Source organism: Chamaea fasciata, unplaced genomic scaffold, assembly GCF_029207755.1.
Source record: "Chamaea fasciata isolate MVZ Bird 193981 ecotype frontalis unplaced genomic scaffold, bChaFas1.0.hap1 SCAF_3, whole genome shotgun sequence".
Taxonomy (NCBI): Eukaryota; Metazoa; Chordata; class Aves; order Passeriformes; family Sylviidae; genus Chamaea; species Chamaea fasciata.
The window spans coordinates 49,475,895-49,503,726 of NW_027094088.1; the positions used below are offsets into that span (position 1 = coordinate 49,475,895).

Sequence of the window (27,832 nt, forward strand, 5' to 3'; positions counted from 1 at the left end):
TGTGTTTTTACACTGAGGGATTATTAGAACATCATGATAACTCCTACACACAGCCTTAGCCTAACTTCTGCATGTAATTTCAACGCCTGTAGCTTTACTTTGAACAAAACCAGTTGGTGTGACAGCCTTTGCTCTTTGTAAAGGATGACACTGATTTCCCTCACTTTTCATTTAACTAAGAGGAAGGCTGGATCAATCAATCAAATCTTTGCAGTATATGTTAAAGAAAACAATTGTTATTTAAGCCTTACTTACATTATAGAAGTCAGCCTGAAGAAATATCTGCTGACAAAATTTTAACTAGGAAACTTAATGCTTTTTATTTTCTTGAGGCTGAGCTAAGTGAAATAAAAATCATGTTTGTGACTTCTTGCTTGAGAAATTGCCTGTTAAGTCATGACATTGCCCACACACCTCTGATTTTGCTCTTGCAGCTCAGGGAAAGAAAAAGAATTCCACTAAGTTTCAAGGAAGTTTCTTTAAGACATACACCAGCAGCAAATCATTGCTACATATGAATGTAGTAAATACTGTTTTCAGGATTTATCAAAACACATATCTACTCCTCTTGGAGGTTTCTAGGCAGATACCTCCCCTGGCCTCTCTGGAAATTTCTTGTTGGATGCAGTAGCCCATGGGCTGAGGAGAATCTCAGTACACTGGGTTCAGCACTGTACTGAGTTTCTGTTGTGCTCTGCTGATCAGAAATTTTTGAGGAGCTTCAGGAGGAGGGGCACCATCAGGATTGATTGGAGAAAATGGAAAAGAATTCTTTTTGAGCCTAGGAGGAAGATCAAGTAACATTTTGTTGGAGTATGTGAAGGAAGATCCCTCTAACTTCCCAACACCTTAATTTATAGCTAGACTGTTGCAAAGTCCCTTGAAGGCCTGAGAGATATAATGTTCATATCCATTCAGAGTAACAAAATCAGATCTCTTCAATTTATTTTGTTCCCATCAGTTCCCCTTTTTGCCATCTTGCTCATGTTCTATGTGTTTGAATTCAAACATCTGTGCTTTACTCTAAAATGAAATTACTATGGTCTCTACAATCTTCATACATAAATAATTTCAGTGCTACCAAAATGGAAAAATTCTGAAGCATCTTCCTGGCTGCTCTTGTTTAAGGGAGTTGTGACGTAAATGACACAGACTTGCTGTCTTTTCACTCTGTCTCACATTTCCTTCCTTTGCACTCCCCTTTAACATTTTCTTCCATCTCTTTCCCTGCCCTCCGTCCAGAGAAGTCAGTGTCTCATATCCTGTTCTGTGAATGTTGTTCATTTGCATGACCTTTACTACTCTTGATTACTATAATGAGTGTTTTTAGTAATTATCATCATCCTGTTCTATTTTTCCACAGCAATACCCACTTTAATGTGTTTCAGATTTATAAAACATATGTTATATTTTCAAAAGCTTAAATGCTACCTCCCTTTCCCAGTAATGCTTGTACACATTGAATAAATGGTAGCTTTCTCCAGTCCTGAATAAATTTACAGTTGGCCTTATGGAAGTGTCCCAGCTGAACTAAGCGTATCAGCCAAAGCTAAGTGTGTCTTGCCATCAAAGTAGGTCACACTTCCATTGAACTGATGTGCAAGGAATTTTTCTGTGCCTTGCACACTTTCATGAACACCTTTGCTTTACCTAATAGATATTGTTAGCAAAATATTCAAAAGCAAAAAAAAAAAATAATAGTGTTGAATATGGATTCATATTACTTTTTCAAATGCTTCCTAACTAATAATGGTCAAAGAAATCCCTGTCCTCTCAGATCGTATTGCAATAAGAGAATGCAGCAGGGAAGTGCAAGAAGAAATTTCTGCTTGTTACTGTGCTTTGTGAGTCATGGACCAGGATTTTACAGTGATAGGTGCTAAGCAAACACAAGCAAAATATGTGACCTACTTTTTGAGACAGAAAAGAGTTTTGTGTTGTTGATAGTAGTGCTGATGGGATATACTTCTTGATTTTAAACTATTTTTCAGTATTTTAGTACACTATAGACAAAAAATTTTATCTCAATAACAGCCATTTGCTATTAGTAGTACTACTGAGTGTAGCTACTGCTGGGTCCAACTGTTCTTTCTGGAATTCGATGTGAATGTGGATTCACAGCAATGTGAATGCATTGTCTGCAAGAACTTCAAATGTGCCACCAATTCCCCAGCTGACTGCTGCCTCTGGGGACTACAATGGCTCCTGACCAGCTGCAGCTTGTGCCATCATTCAGAAAAAACAGTCAGGGTCTCTACAGATAGCTATGTGGTGCTGTTCAAAGTTCTAAGTGGCTTTATGACTTACCACAGTAAGATACAAGCAAGTCCCACTGCAAGGGTTTCACGTAAACCTCGTCTACCTGGATGCATTTCTGTGAAGCTCGTGTCTAAGCTGGCTCATTCAGCAGCAGCACACATTAAGGTGTAAAGCCACAACAGGCAGCCTGAATCTGCCTGGATTGACATGGCCTAGCACAGACCACAGCATTTCCTTTCCAAACTTGTCTGGAAACTTACAAATTCCTCCCGATTTGTAGTCAGGGAGAACCAGAAAACATTGTTTCTGTTGGAGAGGGAGACAGCAAACATCATGTTTGGCAAATTTCTCATTTGGAAGCCTTTCCTTTGGTTCTTCAGAGACCTTCAGAAGCTATTTGTATTTCAGATCAGGGAGCGTCTCTCTAATTTCAGGTCTATACAGAGACCAAAGAGACCTGACTTCCCACATTTTTCTCATGATACTTTGCTTTTTCTCCTATAATTCCTTTCTACCCAAACTCATTTCCTGTGGAGCTCTGGATCTGAAGATAGAAATGTGAAGTGGTGCAGATAAGTGCGATCAGCAGGTTCCTAAGGCTTGGGAGGTGTGCCACCATTTGTCCTACAATGCACAGGCACCGCATCCGAAGAGAGAACAAAGACATGTTATGATTTGATATATGCGGCAGGAGTAGAGGAAAAGCAACATGGTGGGATCATCCTGTAGTCATATAATAGGCAAATTCAAGTCCTAGGCAGAGCCCAACCCAAGCCAGATTTTGCTTTCTCTGCTTACTGCTTGCCCTTATTTCTCCTCTCCTTTGTCCATTTACACGAAAAACTTTAACCCTTCTTCAGCAGCAACTATACAAGAGTTTCACTGCACGCAGCGGAACTAAAAATTTCAAGTACAATGCATGAGCATAAGTTCTGATACAGGGATTGTGGCAAACCTTGGATGAGCCCTTTTGCTCCTATAACTCTTTACTGGGGTAGGGATGAATGACATGCAAAAAACCTCGGAATCCAGCGTTGTTTCCCGGACACATGCTCATTATTTATAGTGCTGTATCAAAGTTCATGCAGGCAAGTCTCTTGGGCTTTTCATGTTTGGGCAGAAGATGCTTTCTCAGGAGATTTCTAGTGCTTCCACACCCAGTCACAGTGGAAAAACTTTCTCATAACTTTACAGTCCCAACAAATAATAAACAAAACCTGTCTGGTTTTGCTTCATGCTGTGAGTAAAATGTAAGTCCCTGAGTCCAAATTCCCGTTTTTATATCAACCAAATCTTCATCTGTCTTTAATATCAGTGTTTCATCCAGTACTGTTTCTACTCCTTAATATACTTCAGATAATAATTGTAATTGCTTGTTGCCCCTATCTTTCTTTATATGGCAATTACAGATCTGTCTAAGCCAGACAGCAGTGCAAACAGGAGGTTCAGATAAAGATATTATCATACAAGCATAACAGCATCTTGTGCTAAAGAATTGTTCCTTAATTTGATTTCCAATGTTTTTAAAGAAACTTTAATTTTGAATGGCTTCTCTTTAAACCTCTAATAACTGTGCAAGAAATTATCCTGCTGTCCTCTGATCTCAAAATTCCAGTGATGGAATGGTGTAGCTGACTGAAAGGAAGTCACAAAGTTCACAAAATTCTCCTTGAGAAAGGAGATTTTCACAAAACAACGTTTCCACATGGTGACTAAACAATGTAAAAAGGAATAGGTACTTTCATCAACACTTAAAATATTGACCTTTCTTTGGAATACAATAAAGATCATTTGAGCTTTACAATGGTAAATAATGACATTTTGTGGAAGAGTAAGAAATACTGGGTTGTATGCACTTGTGTGTCTGTGAGAATACAGAACTGCAGTCCAATGAGGATTTATTGTGTAGGCACAGAAGTCTAAATTGGGATTTCAGAAATAAAAAAACATTGTTTGTGTTAAGAGATCAACCAGACTGATTAGAGCAATGTGTGTTTCACAGTCAACGGTCAGACAACTGGTGTCTCAGTTTGTGAGAGTGGTCTGCAATGCTGCTGTTTTAACAAGGCATTGGCTGTCAAATCTCTCCTGATCCTCAATGTGTAGCTGAGTTAATCTCTGAACATCACTGAGCTCATCTTCTCCTGTGTCAGTGCAGGCCCATGTTTGCTTTTGTCCTTAATCTGGGTCATGTTTAGTCTGTTTATATATCTCATGGGTGCGACGGGTGTGACATTTTGCCTTTAAGATTAAAAGTTAAACACATTGGAAAGATTTAGGAACAGGTAAAAATATGTTTCCCTCTCACAATCCTTGTTGATCATATTTTCTCTCTTGTCTGCTCATTTTTGTTCTTTAGTAGTTTCCATTTATGTCCTTATTAAAGATTTGTTTATCTCATGGTACTTAATGATCTTAGTTATCATAGTAAAATATCTTAGAGGGCAAATGCACTTCAGTGTGAGTGGCTGGGCTTCTTTGAGCATTACAGCTACAATTCCTAGTATCTTCTGTGTTTTCTCTTTACTACGCAATAACCTGGAGTTTCAGGAATGAACTAAACTGTAGAAGCACATGATATGTAGCCATGCCTGACAACTGCATAGAAAAAAATTAATTTTGGTAGTCTTTACCTAGTTATTATTTTAATACATATTGAATTTGGGGCCATGGATTAAATGTCCTAGTTTGGGTTGACAATGCTTCCTAATAGTGACTGCTGGATAACAATTATAAAAACATATTTTCATGTGTTTAGCAAACCTGCCTGAATGTCACTTTCAGAGTCACAAGAAGGACCATGAAAGACAGCTACACTTTATGTACCTTGGCATTGCAAGCATCTAGGAATGGGATTGCATATTTTAAGAGTGCAAAGCAGGGACGGTAAGTGCCTGGTTCAGAAGCTAAATCTAGAGAGCTTACAGGGAAAAAGTCTTGCTCATAAAACAGAAGTGCGCATGCGGGAGGAGGGGGGGTCAGATGCAGTAATGGGGAGCATTAATTGAAGTCCCGTTTGATGCCATTAAAACGTCATCTTAAATTGCTCTAAAGGAGAAACCTGGACTTCAAAATCTAGGGGACCTTGGTAGCTATGTCCTATCTTTAATGGACAGTGTAAAATAGATAATTTAATAGTCAAGCGGCTGAATGCCAGAACAACTTTGTAATTACTGCAGTGTAAATACAGGCCTCTGATGCAAGTAAACAAATATTCATATTGTCAGATCCATGTGTTAATGTTGTGATTGCTATTCTCCCCACCTGGGACCACATTTTTGTCCGCAAAAGTTTTTACTGAATGTATAATGAGTCCTTGAAAAAGTGTATTTTTAATTTCTTACTTGTAATGTCACTGTGCTTTACTTTTCCAGTATCCTACAAGAATTACCAACTGAAAACATTTCTACATTAGAAAAAATTGGAGAAGATGGATCCTAAGATTTATAGCATTTCATAGGAAATGAGCCACTTTTTCAAATCATCATTTATTTGCAAGTCTGGAGTCTATGTATAAATCGGATAGCATAAAACAAACTTAAAATCTAAGATTTAGGTAAAATAATCTGCGCCTTCAAAGAACACATTGAAACAAGTAACCTAGGCTGACACATTTTCAGTAACCTAGGTTCTTATACACCCTGAGTTTTAAATCAGCACAATTATATTGATGGATGGAGTAGGTGAAGTCAGATGGTAGGAGGAGATGCTTCTCCTGGAAGTCACTGTCCTCACAACAAGAGAAACTGAATTGTACATGAAGCAGCTCCAGAAAGCACATCAGTGCAGAGGAGGCATCCTCCAAGTCATACATAAGCTGAGGAATGCAGGGAATAATTACTTCCATCACCATGGTTCAGCTATTGCCTAGAAGCCCAGGGGAAATCCATGGTCTTGGTTAAGGTCTGTGAAGATGTGGATTGGAGATGTTCAGAATTAGAGAACTGAAAAAGGAGGAAGAAAGCAGCTGACAGAAAATCAATGGTTTGTCATCTGTCAATGTCGTTGCTAAGGCAAGTTGTCTCAAAATGTTACTGTATTCTGTAATTTACAAAATTACAGATGTTTGGCACAACATCAAAGCAACCTGTACTTGTCCTTAATGAATCTTCCTTCACAACAGGAGCGAAGCATTTACATGCTTTGTGTCTTACTTAACTATTTAGCCCATTCACCCTGATTCTGAAAATACATGAAAATGTGAAAATTAGCATCTTGAAGTATCACTACACTGTTTAACACTGAATATATTCTTCCTAAGTATTTAATTATAAGGTACAGCAGATGCAATCCATTGAAGTAAACGGTGAAATCCTATTGACTTCAAAGACTTTATCCATTAAGTATCTTCCGTACATTTCCACTGTTTTCCTGACTTACCTACCTTATCTAGTGTTCACATCTTTAGCATTTGAGTGGATTCATACTAGTTTCAACTTCTTCTTTTAAAATGTTTCTAATATGATTCATTTAAAGGTTCAAACTGCATGGAAAACCACTGCAAATCATCACTGTTCTTTGAAAGCAATGGAACTATTGCTGCATAAATGTCACTGATTGTACATTGCTACATACACTTTAACTCTGTTTGACATGTATGTGATGGTAATTAGGGGTATTTTTGTATGAGGTGCTAAGGAAATAAAGTGGTATTAAAAAGATGAAGTTTTGGGTTTGCTGATCTTGCTGCTCTTTATGACTTCAAATTTTCTCTGGACATGTTTGTTTTTTAGGGGGAAGCTTTGCCACCTACCTATGAGTGATAGAGTGGAGACAAAAGTACTCAGCATTGGCCAAAATAAAAGATTGTTTTCTTTCAGGTAAGGAAAAATACTTAAAATTTTCACCTGTCTCTTCTCAGTGTTCTTGGGTTTGAAATCAAACGAAAATATCATTGTATTGGGTCTGACAAAACAAAATGTTTTTGCATATGGTCTGATCACTAAAGCAAATACGTGCATTGGCAGCAATGTTTTCTCACCCATCTTTTTCAATGCCTGGGAACTGTGTGCCAGCTCCTCTGTCCCATGTGATGAAGTCCTTTGTGCCTGTGTACAGCATTTGTGGTAGCTGTATGAACTGCACCTTTGCTGGGATGGCTTATGCTGACTTTGGGGGCTTTACACTGCTCTGTGGCCAGGAGACCTGACTCTGAGGGCAGCCATGCTGTCGTCCTCTGCACTAGCAATCCTACTGACACCCTTTGGAAGTCATTTAAATGCTGCAAAACAGAAACCAGACTATGACTGGACCCAAAATAAGTTCTTAACATTCATGTATCCAGTATTTTTTTTTATTAACTCAAGGGTCACATCTGCTGAAAATCGAGGTCCACACAATATTCTAGAACACTGTCTCAAGGTAATGGGCATTTGAAATTCTCTTCCTGATGCCATCAGCCTATATAATGCTTGTTGAGCTCGTTCGAGGTTGTTTACATGAAGTATCTAGTCCATAGATGAGAAATTATTTGTATTATCTTTTGATAAAAAGTTAAAATTTTTGATTTAAAAAAGGTCCATTTTATTAGGGATATTTCTCATCACTTAAATCTATGAATAAGTGTATAGAAGTAAAAAGGAAAAGTAAAAAGAAAGCTAAAAGGAGCAGAATGACATAAAGAAAGACTCTTTAAGAAAACCCAAAAACTCAGCAATCCATGGGAAGAAGGTTGGGAACTCTGGTAGGGCATAGGAGATAGTTAGAGGGAAATTTTTGCCAGAAAAAGCTGAATTTCTATCTCATATTGGACAAGATGTCTGACAAGATGTAGGTGGCATCAAGGCTGGAAAGCTGGACAAAATGTTGCACGGGCAAGTCTGAGAAAGCTGGAGAGCATTCCCTTTTGGAGACACCTTTCTTGGGAGCAGTGTAACCTTCTTATGACAGCACTTGGAAGCCCAGAAGCCCAAACTATGTACCAACACAGCAGCTTTGAGGTCAGATAAATGAGGACTAAAATCGTGTCAGCAACCTGTGTCCTCATGTGGGAACCAGCTCACTCTGAACAACACTGTGCACTTACCAACCACCATTCTTGTCTGAGTCACATGGCCCTGGGTCATTTCAAAGAGCCCAGAACTTCAGCTGATATCAGCCAACAGCAGCTTCTGAGAGTTCACGCAGGCTCTCTGTAAACACACTGAAAACATCACACAGATCGCAGGAGAAGAAAAGAACTGTAAGGGAGTCTGTTCCACAAACTGTGCACCAAGGATGCTTCCAGGCATTCATTGCAACTACAACATGACTAATCTGAAGGCATTGATTTGGAAATAAACAGGCACAGAACATTCACATCTAGTCACTCGGAGCAGTTTCACATAATTCAGCCTGGAGAAATTTGCCTTTACAAGTTTCCCAACAGAAATTACAGTATAATATGTGAACTCACCTCCAACAGTAGTGTGTCTGTATTTATGGGGTGGGATAAGTATAAACTTCCTTGAAACTATACCTTGATTGTGGTTGTTGACCCTTTCCTTCTTTTGTTTTCATGAACGCAGTCCACTGTCACTCTGCACTACTTGTCCACCTTCATTCTACCCTGACAAAGAAAGGTGCTACAGAATTGACAAAGTGCAACTTTCATCACTGAGCTTTCAGCATCCTCAGATTTACATGTTTATGCCCTAAGAAAAAGTAGAAATACTTTGGGGAATCACTGTAACATCTACAACTTTGCAATTCAGAGCAATTTTGGGGGGAGCAGAGGACAGCAGAAAGGAAGATTCAGGCATGAACTCATTCATCTGTGGTAGCAGCTAGAACATGATGCCTCATTTTCTGCTCCTCATTCCCAGCTCCCATTAAGATGTCATAGTGAGCAACATGAAGAGCAATATTTGGTCCAGTTCTGCAGCCTGTCCTGAAGATGGTTGGGGTAGAAATAAAGCAATAGGAAGAAAGTGGAAGGTGTCTTATGAGGGATCTTTTTTGCCTCTCCATGCACAGTGCCTGCCATTCTATCATGTGCAAACAAAATTTACTGGCACTGAGATTAATTTATTTTTTTTAAGTTTCAAGGATTATATCTGGGTAAAAGAAGTGTGGTTTGGGTGAGGCCAATTAAGCAGCCTGTCTAATATCCAACTTCCTTTCCAAAGACCACAGTAGAAGGATTGCAGATTTGTGAAGAGGAATGCCATTCCATGGTAACAGAGAGCATGTCTTGGTGTGCCACTTATAACAAGAAAGGAGAATAGCTAAAAACAAATATTAAATCATCTCCAATGCTGAACCAGAGCTGTAAAATGAAGTAAAATAAATTATTTCATCAAGAAGGGTTGTTCAAAAAGGCAGGTTCATTAATTTGAGTGATTCCCATATATACTCTAAGGCTTATTCAAGGGAGACGGAACCATGGTGTCTGAGTCAAGCTCAGCTCTTTTTTTCAAGAGCTGCATGATTAAAATCTCCCATTATGACCAAGTTCTATGCTTTGGGCAATCCTGCTAATTGCTAACAAAAAGAGTTTGTTTTTATCTGCCTAGATCTGCAGCAGATTCCCCAACAATGCCTATATTCTTGTCCTTTTTACATGTTTCCTGCTGCTTTCTGAACATCTCAGTGAGACATGAGGCATAATCTGCTTCACCTTTTTTCCTCTTGTTGTTTCCTCCTCTTGCTCCTGAACAAGCTGTGCTGTTTGGCATTAGTATTCCAGTCATACTCACATGACTCTACCCTACCAAGTTTCTGTTATGTCAATTAAGTCACAATTTTGATCTTGCTTGAAGTGTACTGGCTCCATTATGTTTATTTAGATACAGTTTACATCAGTCTAGAGAATCAGTTGTTTTGTTTTCTTTTTTCTTCCTTCAATGACATTTTTCAAAGAATCACAGGTTTTTCAGCTTTTTTTGTTTAGGCCAGTGTGGGTCACATTTGTCTGGACATGCATGTCAGCAGGCTGACAGGATATTTTAGCATATATCAAATCAGATTAGCAAATCTACGCTGAAGTTTTTTCTTTGCTAAGTGGAGCCCATTTTTTCTCATGAGTCCTTCCCACCCCATCATGGAAATGCATGGCTATGCTGAGGTGACCAAGATATTCCTTCTCATTCCCACCCTCACTTGCATCTCCTCACGCAGGCATTAGGATTGTTTGTCCAAGTAGAAATTGCAATCAGAAGTGCTTCCAGGCGCCTCTATCTTTTCACCCAAGAAACCTCTACATCACAGAACCCACAGAGACCACTCACTGTCATAGGGCCACTTGGTTGCAGGAGTCTGAAGTAACCTCTAATTTATTTAGGAGAGAGACAAGACCTAGGACTTTGTGCAAAACTGGAATGTACCTGGACTCTAATTAATGAAATGTAATGTAATGTTGTTAATGAGATTGATCCTAAAATGCAAAACCAAGAAAATAATCAGACTGAAATAGACATTTGAAAATCTCCTACTCTTACATCTGTACTCCACAGTAGGACCACCTGTATCAAAACTGTTCACGAATATTAGTTGACTAACCAAACTTTTAAAAATAGCCAGTAACAAGTCAATGCATATACTGTTCTCTAAGTACAGTCAGTGAGCTTAATGTGCTATAATTGATTTTTTTATATCTCTGCCTTATTTAATACTTTTTAGTATGTTGTTCTAGCATTTACATCCCTGTAACCCTTAGCATTTTTTGGGAAGATGATTGTTTTAGTAGTGATAGCACAGACAGACTTTTCAGTAAGCAAAAATCATTAAATATTTTGGCCTCTCTGGAGCTGCATTTTGGTAAAATCAATTGATGGTCATGGGGAAGTTCCTATGACTTCAACTGTATTTGTACATCTTCTGTGGAGCACTGAGAAATTTCCTTCTCAAAAGCTTTCTGCCTACTCATTTTTAAAAGCACTTCTCTGTGTTTGAAAATTAAATGTGAGACTGTTAAGACTTTTTAGAAATTAATTGTGCCTCATAGACCAAGACCTTTGAAAGGGTTCTCTAGAAGTACAAATCGATAAAATTAGAATGATGCAGAAAACGAAACAGTTACTGTTGTCAGCTGACCTCCTATCAATTATCTTGTGCTGTTTTGGCCTTTTTTGCCCATGCTAATTGACCTTGATGAGTGCTATTTGTTTCTTGATGCTTCAGCAGCGTGGTTCCTCCACTATCAGTGGTGTGGTTATGCTGAAAGCCAGGCTCTACCTTCCTCTTGCCTTTTGATGTGGACTTCGGTACGAAATAAAAGGCAGTGTGGTGGTCCACAGCAGAGCTCACAGGTGAGCACAGTTGGGCTGCGATCTGACGGTGGAAGGAACAGCTGTGTGCCCAGATCAACCCCCGAGGGCGACTGCGTCCGTGACTCGGATGGGGTAAGGAAAGCAGTTTGCTAATCTGCAGCGTAGCTCCTGCTGACTGATAAAAGGATGTGTACAGTAGTCTCAGTCTTATCTCCTCGGCCAGGTTTACACTGGTGTGACACTCCTGAACTTAGACAAACAGTTCCTGATTTACTGTAGGGCGAGGGCAGAATCAGGTCTGATTTTGCACCACAACCCAGAAAGATAACCCAGCTCTCCCTGGAAAACATCTTGTGTATATTTAAGAATACCTCAATATGTGTAAGCATATTTACAGCCTTTCCCCATGTTGCGAGGATATTTTGGATCTTTCTGGTACCTCTGGATAGAAAATCTTTCCGAGCTGAATCCAGGGCAGAAAAATCATGACTCCGGTTTCTTTCGCCTAGGGTAGCCTGCCTAAATCACTGCCACATTCCTCCCATAGTAGTCGTTTAAAATTAATAGCACATGCAGAGGAAAAACTAAACCCTTTGACGTCACTCCCGAGATGAGGAAACATAAACAGCAAAGGCTTCTCGGCGGCGCTGGCAGCACGGCCGGGATTGGTCTGCGCTGCGCGCCCGCGGCTCCTCCGGCAGCGCCTCCCCGCCCGCCCGCCCGCCCGGCCGGCCTGCGCTGCCTGACACGGGCGGCACACTGCAGAGCCCCAGCGCTGCCCCAGCCCGCGCCCTGGCACACCACCGCGCTCTCTGCCCCAGCCTTTTTGCTTCTTAAGGTGGTTTTGCTGGGGGACTTGGGGAGGTTTGCTTTCCTTTTTTTTTTTTTTTTTTCCTTCCCCCCCCTTTAAAAAAATCCCCTTTTTTAAAAAAAAAAAATTATTATTATTTTTTGTTTGCTGTCGTTACTTATTTCTATTCCCAATCCTGGATGCAGTTACTGGATTCTGCAGTACAAGTCTTCATGAACAAGCTGCACCGCTTAGAGATTTCACGGCATTCAAAGGTCACAGAACTGCCACTATGGTTAAATGTCTTGTTTAATGGTTGAGGTATGTACAGCAAATCTAAAAGAGGCAGCATGATTATTTTTTGAAGGGGAACTAAAATTGTGAGGGGGAGAGGGAGATAATACTATTATTTAGTGGAAAAGATTTTTACTGGTGATTGTTACTACAGCAACCGTTTTTTGAATTTCCTCCCTTTTTCTCTTTATTCAAACTAGATGAAAATTTTAACTTATGTTGATTTAACCATTTGATGGTTACAGAAGATTGCAAAAAGAATCTCTTGTGGTAGTCCTTTCTGACCGACTGGGGAAAGTGGGATAGATTTTTCTATATGTTTTCCTACTGCTCTGTGGCAATAGGAGAGGAGACCTGGGACTTGTCTGGCTTAGATGAAGGGAGAAGAAAACAGAAACTTGTTCCTGTCCTGTGAGGGCTGTGAGTTTTTCTGAGAGTTAGAGTAGAGGGAGGAAGAGTTGGAAATAAACAGGTCAAGCAGAAAAGAATATCGGCCTCATTTTTAGGAGTACATGTACTGGTTTTGGGGGGGGTTTTAAATACATGCTTAGATTACTTTACTTAGTTTGGGTTCAGAAGTTCAAAATTAAGAAGCAGACTGAACTCTGACTAAGAAACAGATCTTCACTGGGAGGGGGAGAGCTGGTCATCTTATATCAATACCTGTTTTCATACAGCTTTTGCTGCCTAAACAGAGAGAAGTGGAAATTTGCTCGGGAGTCGAAGTGATGTAACCTGGCATGTTTGATAGCATATAGCTTCAATTCATATTGGAGCCACTGATCTGCCTTGAATGAATATTGCAGCATCACAGTGGGCAGTGAGTGCTGCAGTAAATGAAAGCAACTGCTACCATCAAACTAACATTATTTTCAGGAGTGTGATTCCAAATTATGAGAGGAAGAGCCACTTGTCTGAGCTTGTGTGTGTATGTACAAGCGGTCTTAAAAAAAACTCCAGCCAACACAGGAGATATCTGTTGTTAATTGGATTAATGCAGGTATGTTCAATGACCAGCAGTCTTCATATTTTTCCGATTTGTGGAAAGAGACTTTTTATGGCTCTGTTTGAAATGTTGCTGTAGATATAAATCCTCTGCAATTTGGAAATATTTCAGTTTAACTTTAAAATTGTACCTAAAAAACCAATTTCTCTAACTAGGAACTGAACATGAGCACACCTTATCTCCTGCAGTGCGTAACCCCGTAGGGTTAAAAAAAATTAACTACAGTAGGCTGAAGCATGCTAGCTTAAGGACTGCAAAAATATTAGCTCTGAAATGCAGAGGATGTGCTATGTGCTGTGAATGGACAATTGCTATTCTGCAGTGCCTAGTGGGAAAACAAGGACTTTGTGTATTGCAAATGCATAACTGCAGCTCCTCCATTTCCTTTGCTGTATCTTCACTGATGACTGCAGAAACAAAGAGGTTTGTCACAGATAATCTCTTTAGTGCCCCATCTCTTTGAAGATGCTGGAAGATATTTTCTCATATCATCCAACAACCCAAAGTCAAGCTTAGTTGGATGAACTGTTATTCTGTGATCTCCATGGCATTCTTTCCTCCTCAGCCCCAAATTCTTACTATGTGAACTGCCAGCTGTTTTCAAAAACTAAAGTACTACTTCTCTAGGTTCAGATTCAGAAAGGCTAATATAGGCTGGTTAGATTATTGATTTGTAAATTAACTAGGAATGTGTCTCAGCATATAGAGACTATAACCTGTTCTGTAAGGAAAAGCCCTGTAACTGTATGAATGTATTCAAGTTTCCAAAAGACAATCTGTAAGATATTTGCTGATAATAATCTCTGAGAATTAAATTATTGACTTCTTTTGATAAACAATTTTTAGAGAAGCTTTGTTTTTAAGCTCTGTGTCTACATGTTGGTGCATCTGTGTTCTGTAGCAATTACTAGTGGTGGTACTAATAGAAAACATGGTAAGTGGACTTCTGTTGAAGAAATTAGTTTTACTGGTTCAGTAAGAAAAGTTTATTTGCAATGTTTCCTCTGAACAATCTCAATTCAACATCTAGAAAAAATACAATTTAAGGTTGACCTCTCCGCAGTGGACAAAACACTTACTGACTGATTTGCACTCACGTTGTCTCAAAAAAAATTGTGTATTGCAGAAGTTTCATGGGCTACGAATGGGTGCTTCTGAGTTTATTTCCATAGGTTGTACAGGAGCTGACACCAGCGAAGTTTCAGTGATTCCACAGAACAAGGCACACTCTGCTGAGCCTAATCCAATATATTGCAGATCACTTTTTAAAATTGTAAAATGTTTAGTTGTGTAAAATACTATATAAATATATCATTGTAACAGTACCTCCCCTTTTTCCCTGTTTATGTCTTTTTCCCTTCTGAAACTGAGCCCTCTGCTCGCCCTTACCAGACCTCTAGGTAAGTCATGGTGGCAGACTGATTTTCCAGCATCTTCATTGCAAGTGTGATGTATATTTGAGACTTTTGATCATATGTAATTCCTTTTCACTCATCACACAGTTCTTCTACCAATAGTAAAGCATATTTTAAGAGAAATTGTCTGAAAATTGGTATTCTATGACACATATATGGTTTTCCTGTAATTTTTCAATCTCAGGTAAAAAACTGCTCTTGTACTGGTAGTTTCTTTCATAGGAGCTGTATGAGGCAAAAATGCCAGCTACTAACCAAGCCATTACCATCAATAGAGTAAAACCTGACACGTCTCTACTTACATCATAGGAAATATTTGAGACTTAATCTCTCCTCAAATCAAGGTAGATATATGGCCAAAAGCTCTTGATGAGATTGCTTCTGGTTTCTGGTCTAATAGAAAAACAAGTTGTTTGGAGCAGCCAGGAAGATATCCCATGCAAATGGGAATTCTTAGCTAGTCAATGTTCATCATCACGTTGTTACTCCATTTCTGTGCCTGAAATTATTACAATGTTCCATGTGCTTGTCACAGGGTGAAAGGGATAGCTGTGGTCCTACTAGCTGCCGGAACAAAATTAAGTCTTTTGTAGAGAGACGGTGGTTCAGTATTCCTCCTCTCACATCCCTATTAAGTAGAAGATGTCGGAACTATGAAATTCGTCCTTCTTGTTCCTCAGCCAACAAGATGGCTTACTCTTGCAGGGACATCAGTTCTTACACTTCCAGTGAAACATTGGCGTTGCCTCTATTGTGAAATTTGCGCTTTTCAGTCACAAACTTCAGGGTGTAAAATTGATGTTATTTAGAGTTTATACCCTGATGACACTGAGACACAGATGCAGTCTAAGTGTGCAAGAGAAGTTCAGAAGTTCTGATGTGTTTTCTCTCTCTGGCCACTACAAGGTGCATCAATTTTGGCACCTAAAGATGAATAATGCTGAGAAGATGGGTCACAGTTCCAGGTACCACATATGCAATCAGCTGAGGATTGCTAGTAACCTGTGTTTCACAGTAAATGAGTGGAAACCAAACAATATGCCTTCTGACAGTAGTAGCAGTTTTTCAGATCTGAAGTATTAGTTTTGTATAAGTACTAGGGAGAAAGAATGATTTTTTTTTTTCATTTAAGACAATTTGTTTAATTCATAGAATTTGAAAATGCAAAGTCAACTTCTGCAAAGTTTTCTTTGAGAACTGTTAAATTTAATTTTTACTATTATTCTTACTACAGTGCTATTCCAAAAAAACTGCATTAGAAAACAATATTTGAAGTTCTGAACCCAGTTGTTTCTGTTATAATATCCCAGACTGTAGGATTCAGAAGATATATTGCAAGGGTTCACAGTGCTTGGGTCTGGGCTAGTGATAGCTATCTGTTTTAAAGCCTCCAGTTTTGATGTAGAAAATTAACAAATCAGAGGCAGTTCAGATAGAACGAAGTGTATTTCCAGAGGCCAGACTTCAGTGACAAAACTGTAAGTGAAAAGTTAGTGACAGAGACAATTTCAAAAATCAGCGGTCCAGTGCATTAAGCATTTCTTTTGCACACATTTAATGGTGTGCTATCATGAGTCCATTGATGCAGTAATTTTGATACACATTTGTCACTTGTTCTGTTCTTTGAAAAGTGGAAAGTCTAGAGCTATCATTTAAGTATGTAAGCAGTGTCAAATGAGAGAAACTGAGCTAATGAAAGGGTCCTGTTGAGTTGTACTATTTTATTCAGTTCTTTCTTTTTATTCTTTCTTCCAGTAGGAGTTATGAGTGAGGATGGATAAGAACTCAGTTTAGCTACTTATTTAAGTCACATAGTCTTGTGGTGGCACATGATATTCTTCTGCTAGCTCGCTGTCCAGCCAAATAAGACATCCAGGTTGCCTGGATGGATAAACATAGCTGATGACCTCTTCCTCTTAGTAGGTGGGCACGAACAGTTAGGATTCTTCCAGTCATACACAGCAACAAATTTGTTACATTTTAGCTAAAGAAGAATTGCCCTCAGACACAAGCAACAAGATTTACTTCTCTTTGAGCAGGTCATATTTTTTAAAAACTAGAAACAAATATTGAGAAGGAAACAGTTGCAGAGGCACTTTTTTTTTTTCTTTTCTGTAGCTGGTAGGTTTTTTTATTAGTTACCCACAAAAATTCCTGGTATGAGAAAACTCACCAACTAATATCTCACTATAGTGTGTGTTAATGCTGGCAGTGTAAGGTTTTGAAAAGAAGAGCAGAGAATCTCCTGTCAAATTAAGTCTAGCTAATTGTCACGGTGGCATAAAAACACACTTGTGGGGCAACTGCTGTCAGGACATGTGTGCAGTTTTCTGCGTGGTTGTTCACAACAGAGTCCATGATACCAACCCCTCTGTATGCAAGAAAGGTGTTTTGAAAAGGATGGTCATTACCTTTCAAAGAATAAAGCAGTAGATAGGCACGTTTTGACTGATATACAGCAACTCAAAAATGGCTTAGAGAAATATACATCTGTAAAAATGAAATTAAGAAGCATCAACTTAACTAGAAAACTCCCGGAGGATGGTATTGATCCACTGTGTGATCAGTTCTGCTGCTGTTGGCAATTGCCCTTTATTTCTGCTGAAAGAAAGGATATGTATGCTCATGCTCTTATTCCTTCTCTTTCTCCCTGCACAACTTAGCACTCTTCCTACAGGGCATGAAACGACTGGCTAGGATCTGGGACTTGTCCTAATACGAGGTGGCAGAGTTACCATCAAGTGTGCAAGGATTCATCCTTTGGTAAAGGAGGAGTGGATCGCCAGGTGGTTGCTGTGCAAACAAACCCATATTGATCTGAAACATCTCAGTACTTTCTCAAAAATTCAGCTGTCAGCCAAAGGGTGTAGCTATTTTCCCATTTATGTACAGTGATCTGGGTATAGGGTAACACCTGGGACCTCTGCTTGCACAGCCCCAGAGGACATCATCTGCTTCGTACTTCTGTAGAGGAACATGTATGCAGCTGTACACTGAAGTGCACCAAATATCAGCAACACCTGATATTTGCTTTTGCCTTTTCCTTAATTTACCACTTGGCTTTAAACCTCTGAGGAGGTTACACAGAATGAGGGCTTGGTGCATACCAGGCTGCTGGGGTGGAGGAGACGACCTCACATAGACACCCAGAGAGATGAAAACAGATGCATGACACCTTCATGGAGAAAGCACACTTCTGGGTCTGTCTTAGCTGAAAACCATGTTGAAACAGACCATTTTCCAGGACCCTTTCTGTTTCAAAGTGTTGGAATATGACTTAGCTCTGACTTATGCAGAGTCATTTTCGTTTTACACACTGCCGTAACATCTGAGTATCTATTAATAACAATGTTCAAGTAGCATCAGAATGGCCATAATAAATATAATTAGGCAGTGTATCTCCAGTTTAATCAATATGGTCATTAGAAGGCTGTAGGACAGCCAGGAAAACAATAATAATTAGTCCTGATTAATAAAGAAGAACTTGCACACATCAGTGAAGGAAAGAGAGGAGCTTTCCATGTTCAGGGCTTGGGAGGACAGCAAGACACTTTCTGCTTTAGTGGATCTGAGAACACTTATTAAAAAGTGCTTGAAAATGCTCTTACAATCCTAAATAAAATTCTCTCATAAAAAAGCCCAAAACTTTCTTGAGCAAACTGTAAGTATCAGCTACAAAGATACAACTGGAATGTATTTCTTCACCAAGCAAATTCCTCCAGTGCACAGTTGGTTTGTTTTACTAGGACTGCTTTGAAAAGCAGAACAACTAAAAGATAAAAACAAGACTCAAATTGGAATGTTGTATGAGAGTGTAAGATGACGTGATTCCACCGAGTTTCATAGGACTCCTTCAATTTATACCTGTGAAAGATCAGACACACTGAGCTTTCAGGACTAAAATTCATCCCTTCTCTTCAATGGTTAGATTGAATTTTTAGGTTAACTAACCTTGCATCATACCTGTTTCATACCAGTTTTCTACAACTTTCTCAGCACTGTGGTAAAACAGGGCCGCTTTTCTGGTTCCAAAGAAGCTGTGATGCATTCTTTTCCTTCTGTCACACTCTAAACCTCCCTTCTCTCCTTCTCCTTCTCAGAGAAAATAAATATTTACCAGATTTTATTTGAAATCAGATCCCTACATTTAATTTTTAGCTTATGTATTAGCATCTGTAAAACTTTGTATATTTGTAATACAGAAGGGGCTGATGTTGCTCGTTTTTAGAACAGACTAGGATCTGTTTTAAGGACACAGCTATGTAAGCAAAGTATTTTTCAAAGCTGAGGAATAACAGGAAAATAGTAATTTTGTTTAGTAACCAACATGTACTGTGCTGTATCACAAGAAAATTTTCGTGCAGTAGGATTGTAACATCCTGTCTCTTTGAACCATGAAACTGTAAGTATAGCAATCCTATCCACTACCAAACTATAATCTCTGTAATAGTATGGTAACAAACACCAATGCAACATGAGAACATTGAATGAAGTTCATCTTATATATCATCGTCAAAGCTGATAGAAATGGCCAGGCTTTCTAAAAAGCTAAAATTCACTTTAGTCTCTAAATGAAATAGCTGGATCTGAAAAATTGCTGTGCTTTAGAGGTTGCCTGGGAAATGTTTTCCCTTTCTACCTCAGATAGACAGAAGTAGCCAAGAACCTGTTGTCAGTGCTTTCAAGAAGGTGTGGAAGAAAAGATTCAAGTTCCTTCTCTGCTTCTGTCAGCTTACCTGAGGTCACTGCAGTGTCCCCTAAGGGCTGAGCTGTGTCTTCATGGGGCCTCATAGAGGCAACACACAGTCCACTGCCCCACCTTCAGCCCAGAGTGGAACTCGAGCTCCTACACTGCTGAAGGGGCACATAAAGGTAGTTTCAGGCAGACATTTACCTGCAGCTCCAGGAGTTCTGTCCTGAACCCAAGAAACTTTTCTGATGGGTGTTTTCTTCAAATGAGCACCTCCTTCTGAACAACGTTTGTACCAATGAATAGTTGTTCTTAAAAAGAAAGCTCAGATACATTTTACAAAGGGGGGAAAAATCTCACCGCTACTGCAGAATGTCCATCTCGCTTGTGAGGACTGAGGGGTGCAGGGACATTGGTTTGGGTGCCTACTCATGGGCAGAGGTGAGTGACTGATGGTTGGACTACATGATCTACAAGGTCTCTTCCAATTCTGATGGGTTTATGAAGTTCTGGTGACCATCCAGTGACCATTTTGAAATTTGTTTAGATTTTATTTTATAGCACCTGAATTGAAAGCTCAGAGATCACTGAAACCTTTAATTTCCAAATATTTCAGGAATCCTCTTCTCACTCTCTTACCAATAGACTTAGTTCTACTTCTGCTTCTTATTTTCAAAATAAGTGGGGGGAAAAATCAGCAATCCATACTTTATTTATAGGATCCCTATAGTGCCGAATAGATTATCTCTGCATGAAGATTTGCTTGTAGAGTTCACTTTTTTTTCTTAACTCTGAAACACATTTGCTTTGAAAAGAGGTTTTCACATGCACTACAGATTTATTGTTACTATTATTATTATTACTACTACTACTATTATTGTTATTCTCACGCCTCCTCAAATTCAGCCCTTCAGGGCTTCTTTACCAGATCTAAGATGTATGGGATTCTGCTTGTTGTTTTTTTGTTTGTTTGTTTATTTTATTTGCTTAAACACCATAGCAAACATTGTTTCAAATCCAATAATATGACAAAGTGAGGATTATAATGTTTTAATATGTCAGCTGATCAGAAAGCCTCTTTGGGGGCAATGTCACAGTTATCTGGACCACCTAGTAGGCCACTGCAGCTTGACCTCACTACCTTAGGATTTTTTAATTAGTATTCATGGTTTTAGAGCATCACTTGGATAACAGTGTTTTAAAAAATTAATCATGTTTACTACTAATGTGAACAAGCTGGAGCTGGTGTCTGCTATTTTCTAAGTATTAGTGAAAATTTTTTCACATTTCACAAAAAAATTAAGTTAAATCATTCAATGTCAATTTGTGCTTGGCATTGCACCTTTTTATAGCTGATAAAAATTAGTTTGCCAATAAGCAAACCAATTTCAAAAATGTCTCAAAAGGTCCTGATGTTTAGGACGTAGAAAATAATTAGCAGAGAGGTCTCAGTGCCTTCTATCCACACTTTGTTGTCTGTTGACAATACTTCAACAGCTGAACTTCTTCAGCTCTGACTTCAGGAGAATTTCAGAAGCCTCTGAGCTAATTCCTCAATTTCTAGAGACATTTTCTGAAATACTGTATTAAAAGGGCATTTCTCCTTTGTGAATCTGTAACCTTTATTTTCTCCTGAGAACACTTGTCTTAAAATGACATTTTCACCACACTGATTTATAGGTTCTGGCACAGGAAATAATGCTCTTTCTCCTAGTAGCAGACAGAAAATTAGTCACAATCTGATGTTAACAACTTCTTCATTACCTAAACTGTTTTACACTTTGTTAAGTTCAACACAAGCAAATCTAATGCCTTTGAACCAGGGAGTTCTTGTCCATGTTGCAGGTATACAAGACATTAATTAATTTATAAAGTAACAATAGAAAGTCAGTCTCTGTAGAAAACTGGCATCCAAATTGTGATAGCGCTGAGTTCTGCAGAGAAGAGCCACTTGAGTGCAGCAGAGAGAAAAAAATTGGTTTAGCTAATTTACATTAAAACATAAAAAATGAATAACGCTGTCAATAGAGTTGTTTTGTGGTTCTTCTTGGGACATGAGATTCAACATATTTTACTGTCATGTTTGACACACTACATATTTGTCTGCCCTGGCAGCAAATAAAGTGAAATATAGAGAAGGATGGGGTGTTTCTGAGATACGGGGTACTGTAGATTTCAGTGACACGTGGAACAGAAAAGCTTTAATGAAGATGTTTCTACTAAGTCACCAGTGGTGCTATAATTTTGGTCCCTTAAATTGCTTTCACTGCTTTTCAGAGTCAAGTACTTGCTGAGCACACAGGTTGTTTACTAATAATGTCCCTCTGCAACTTGTCTGTGAACCTCTGGCAGTTCCTGCAGTTCTTGCAGCTGGAAGAGGAGCTCATGGAATCACGGAATGGGTCAGGTTGGAAGGGACCACAGTGGTCATCTGGTCCAGCCTCCTGGCTCAAGCAGGGTCATCCTAGAGTGCATGCACAGGATTGTATCCAGACAGTTCTTGAATATCTCTGGTGTGGGAGACTCCACAATCTCTCTGGGCAATCTGTTCTGGCGTGCATTGGAAAGTCAGTTATGTAAAGGATATAGCCTTAGTTTTAGCCCAGGCAGATATGAAATTAAGTCAGCATAAGCTGTGACATTACTGTATATGGTATAAGAAATTATAAGGGTTTTTTTCATATTTCATGCGTGCAATGGCATTCACTGTTCTCAGAGTCTAGTATAAAAAGCTGTGCTAATGAAAACCCTTCTATAGACAGAGGATGTTTCTGAACACACTGAATAAAGCCAGAATTGGGGTTTTTTAAGAGAGACTTTACCATCATTATTTTTACAAATAGAGGCATAGAAAGAGTTTTAGTTTGACTTGGACACCCCAACATTTGTACTTAAATGAAGACTATTTTAAGGGCCAGATTCAGAATTTTCAAACTTACCCACTTCTTTAAAACATTTTGGGGAGCTGCTCATTTTGAAAAGTGTGACCCTTCTGTCCGTATTTTGTATTATATTCACAGCAGCTGCTTGCTACTTCTAAAAAATTATCTTCTAACTACATTTAGGGATAAAGAATCTTTTATCTAACTTATTTTAAAAAATTGAAATATCAAAGAAAAAAATCCTTTTTCCTCTGATTGTGAACCATTGCAAGTACCCTGTCCTTCTGATCTGTGGGCAGAATTACAGGCCGTCAATGCACTGTGCTGCAGGCAGGCTTCAGAGGAAGGTATAACCTCATCTATCAGAAGACGTCAGAAACATTTCTGATTGTGACTGATAGGAGACTGAAAGAGAGGAAGGCAAGCAGATATGGTCTCAGAGACTCTGTATCCCAAATAGGAGCATGATATCATGTTCAGACTCATACCAAATGAAATGCTAGCCTAGGAAAAATTGTATTGAGCTAAGAGATTATTTAAGGCTCTTGCTCTACGTTGCAAAGTGTGTTGCAGTAGCAACAGAGTATGAAAATATTGTATGCAAAATGTAAGTCGGATCAGTAACAATCATTTAAGTGAGACACTTGTATTGCCCACAGGTAGAAATGCAGATGTATTAAAGGCTACTTTTTGGAAATGGCCTCCCTCTCCATCGATAAATCTTTTAAAAGTTGGAGATTCAAGCTTTTGTCATTCCAAATTTTCTAACTCAGAAAATAATTTTTTTATTAACTCAGAGATCATTTAGTTTTTAAGTACAATCCTGAGTCTTTCTATTCTTTGTCTGTGAATCTAGTTATTTACAGAACAATTAAACCTTTGTTTAAGCAGTTTATGTTGACAGGGTTTTCTACTATGGAAATTTGCCCTTTCATAAAATAAATAATTTGTTATGGCAAATTGCTCATTGTAGTAGGGATTGGGAGTTCTTGAACTGAGGATAGAATGAATTCATGTACCTATTTGATTTTTACTATTTGAAAAACTAAAAAGGGAGAGTTCAGTTCAGCTACCATATGCACCCTGAGTACAAACTGCCCATCTCCCTCTGAACCCAAAGCACAGGCTTGTTCCAGCAGGCAGGGTGGAAACCTCACATTCCCTGGAGCTCTGTTTCCCGTAGGCACTCCCACAGCAGAGAATCCCAAATTGAGTGATCCCATAGCTCTGCTAAGAGTGCAGCTTTCCTCAGCATCACTGGGCACAGCTCAGGCTACCAGCAGAATCTCCCGCAGAGAATTTGTCATCTCTGACCCAAAAGCTCCAGCTCTGCTTCCCGTTGTGTGGGCAGGGTGGGGGCAGACAGGGAATGAAAGAGTGAAGGAGGAAGAAATGGGAAAGGGTGGATACAGAGAATTGTGGGAGGGAAATTGCACTGTATCTTGCTATCTTAAACATCTGCAATAATGTACCTTTCTCCATCTGATACTGACTCTAAAATTGCTGATATTAAGTCAATGTCATCACAGCTATGAAATCGCTGATATTAAGTCTATATCAGCACTGTTTTCCCTTGTTTCCATCAAGGCTTGATTATTTGACCCCCCCACCCCCACCCCAGTACTTTCACACAAGCTGTTCATAAAAAAAATTAATCTGTTAAACATCAGGGTTCACAGGGGCTTGGGTCCAGCTTTACACAGATTTCTTTGTGGTGATGAGCTGAATGTCTATGGTGATATAAAGGCTGTCTACAGCATCAGGATAAAGACTGTATAGGAGACATCTCTGTGAATTTTCAAAATCAGCTGCTAAGAAACTGAGTATTATCATATTCCTCAACACTTCCCTTTCCAAATGCAAGAAATATTTCTCCCGATTTTTCAAAGAAATCATCACGTGTTTAAAAGAGAGTAATTGAGACTAAAAATCAAACAGATACCACAGTCCTAGTTTACACAGTACTGGAAAGTATTCACCCTTGAGGATGAGGGACAAAACAGAAAAACCTGAGAAGACTGTTGGAAACGTATAGATTTGACCTTTAGGAACAAGAAACAATGAAGATCACTATTTATTTACTTCAGAATATTTTTTAACCTCAGTGGTTCACCCTGTGACATCCCATTACATGTAATTATCTGGACTGTTCACACAGTTTTTGAGAATTTGTTATGGCAATTTTATTTGCTAGGTGAAATAAAAGTCATTATGATGTTACCTGCAAATAATTGGTTTCACAAGAGCAATAATATGCTCATTCTTTTTTTTTTTTTCCCCCCTATGGAGAACTGTGATTTTAAATACTTTGAATGTTTTAGATCTTAAACAATGTATTTAATTATGTGAATAGCTTTGCATCTAGGAGTGTTTAAATACTCAGGAAGTGCCAATGTCTCTGCAGGTCTTGACAATACCACTTCACGGTACCAACAACTGATTTCTCAATCACTAAATCATTTTTAGAATGTCTGTATGATATTTGGGTAATGTTTGCTTTGGAAAACTGGCAGAATACATCTATGGATTTGAAGTACTTTTATATCCTTCTAAATTTTATATTGGTATGAAAGATTTCAGCTATTAATTGTGAGTTATTAAATACAGATATAAAAAAGAAATTAGGATCTAACACAAACTCATAAGGTGAAAGATCATGTCTGTGACTGGACACTCAAGCTCTCAGGGTATCCCAACAAACTGCACAGTACAGAAAACTTGGTAGACATAAATTGTTTTTTTATACATGCAAGAAGAAGACTGTTTGGCTTCATAGTAATCTTCCATGTATGGAAGAGAGCTATGTTACATAAAGAATTTAGTATTGTTTCCAGGTTTAGGGTTCAGCTTATATCTGAGTCTAATAATAAGAAAAATCCTGCTCTCCCGTTTTATCAACCAGGCCTTGTTGGTTTATATGTTTTCTATATTTATTAATTTTTAAAAATATTATTTATATGTTTATTTATTTTTATTTTTATATATTTATTTATTAATATTTATTATTAAGTTCTGTGTTAATATTCTGGCAGCTAATCTTTACTGTATTTCACTTTGAAGAGCCAAATATCTAACACTTTCTGGGATTACAAAGCCTTTACCATATCTCAAAAAAAAAATTTGTGCATAAATAAATGAATTTGGCAGAATTATGAATTTGGCAGATATCTTCTTGTCACTAACACATCAGCAAATCAGGCTATGCCTTTGTCTGGATTCCAGATTCCTAATCATTCTGAAGAAATCAGTACAAATTTAAAATAAACTTGCCTACAGGCACCTGAAATTATTACAACTAATGAAATGAGCCCTAGAAACTGTAGTAGTTGTTCTGAAATTGTCACTTGGTTCTCACTTTAAAGACGTATATGCTTCTCTCTGTGTTTCTGTAGTCATTTTGTGCTTAATCCTCTGATGGCATCTTTCCCTTTATGTGATTGCCCTTTGCATCTTCTTGGCACCAGGTTTATTTTCAGCAAGCTGTACTCAGAGTGCTGGCAGCCATCCCAGGGAAGCTGCTCTGCCTCGGTGGCATTTTGTACATGGGAATTCCAGAGTAAGGAATGGGCAAAGGTTACCACGTGTTTTACATCACTGAGAAACATCAAACTAGACTATTAGTGTTTGACAACAAACAATGCATGAGGCCTCTAGGCATTGTGGTCTGTCTAATTCTTTATTTTCCTTTTCCTTGTACCTCCACTCCTACCAGCCACGTTGGAATACTACCTGTGCATTTTTCTTGTAATATCACCCCATTATGTCAGGAAGTCCTGATAAAAGACAAAAGTTTGACAGACTTAATTTAAATGCTAGTTTAACTCCTAAGAAACAAACCATTTGCTTAATAAGATTTGGATAGTTGTACTCTCAGACTTCTCCTGGCCTTTGCTGCTTTAAGAATCTGATTTCAACCTGGAAGTTACTCTCACTGTATGTTCCAAAGGCAGACAAGCAGCAGCTTTCTTTGCGCAGCAAAACTTGTTGTTCTTCATAATCAGAAATATCCTATCAAGATGCAACAAATCTACAGATTTAATATACACATACATATATATTTGGCATATATGTTGCTAAAGAGAAACGGCAGATCAGTTTCCACAATTCCATTTCATAGTCAAATTCTAGTTGTACTCCTGCCTGATGGAAGTTCAGCCTACGGAGCTGTTAAGCTACGTCTTCTACAGGCTCCTGGAAGTTTGATTGGTGAATCAAGTGTGCTGCCTGTTTTGAGTGCCTCCTGACCATTTCTTGGTGCATGGTCTGCCTGGCTGTGCCTCATGGTGTGGGTGGCAAGTCACCAAGATCACCAAATGGTGCCAGTGGTGATGTCTGTTTGACCTCGCTGGCTGTTCCTGGGAACTGCTCTGCCCATCACATGGGTGGTTGAGGTCTGATGTGCCAGGGTATGCCACTGCTCTTTATCCTTAATATCTACATATGGAAAATCACAGGCCACAATCTCAATTTTATTTGTTTTAAATAAGGAAAAAAAATATTATATGCCCCTTTCTTTTCATGGTAACACTTTGTGGAACTATTTTTCTTCCCTTAAAATATAAGGTTTTCTAAAAATTGTATTAAGCTATCTGTAGGAAGATTCATAGCAATATAAAAATACCATAATTTAAAATGTATATTTATTCAAGTCAATATTATGATTAACTAGGGTAGCCTTCCAGACCTACTTAAGAGATCTCCTTATTAAATCTTTATAAATGGATTTGTTACTTCCAGGGGAAGATAATTTAGAACGCAAATGGGAATTTTTACATGAATGAACTGAGAATAACTCTTGTAAAAACAAACAGCACTAGGCATAGGTTCAATACTACAAGAAAAAAGTTACCGATCCATAATATCTTTTATAGTACAACATATTGGAAGTCTAAAGTGCTGATTTTCAAGAACAGAGTATGAACAACTTACAAAAATCAGATGTAATAATAACAACATATCATCCTGCTACCTCTGGTTTTCTGTATGCATCATAGCCATGTCAAATTAGCATTTCCCATGGCTATTTGGGAGCACTCTCTTAATTTGAATACAAGTGTCAAATGACCACATGACAGTTTGTTGAAAGACCAATCCACAGGAGCCATCTTTTGCAAAGCCACAGGGCTTCCCTGTGCTATTCAGGTTCGGCAGAGTGTTTTCTTCTTGCTTCGTTTGATTCCTTTTTTTTTTTAAGGTGTGGAATTTGTTCTTACTGTGAACAAACTTTCGGGTTTTTTTAAAATATAGTCTGATTTTATGTGAAGGATGGACTTGAGAATTAGCAGAAGAAAGCATAAATTCCAATTAA

General features: G+C 38.6%; 1 protein-coding gene across 4 annotated transcripts in view; it reads left to right on the forward strand.

Annotated features, from left to right (window-relative positions):
- Positions 1–12,100: 12,100 nt before the first annotated feature.
- Positions 12,101–27,832, forward strand: part of PDE7B (phosphodiesterase 7B) — a 169,605-nt gene continuing 153,873 nt past the window's right edge. For 2 of the 4 annotated variants that reach the window (XM_066178914.1, XM_066178915.1), the window contains exon 1: positions 19,796–20,083. In XM_066178914.1, coding sequence (XP_066035011.1) covers positions 20,015–20,083 — 69 coding nt within the window. In that variant the 5' untranslated portion in view covers positions 19,796–20,014. Of the gene's footprint in view, positions 12,286–12,443; positions 12,559–19,795; positions 20,084–27,832 lie in introns of those variants that run through there. The other 2 variants (XM_066178916.1, XM_066178917.1) reach the window with 2 other exon arrangements.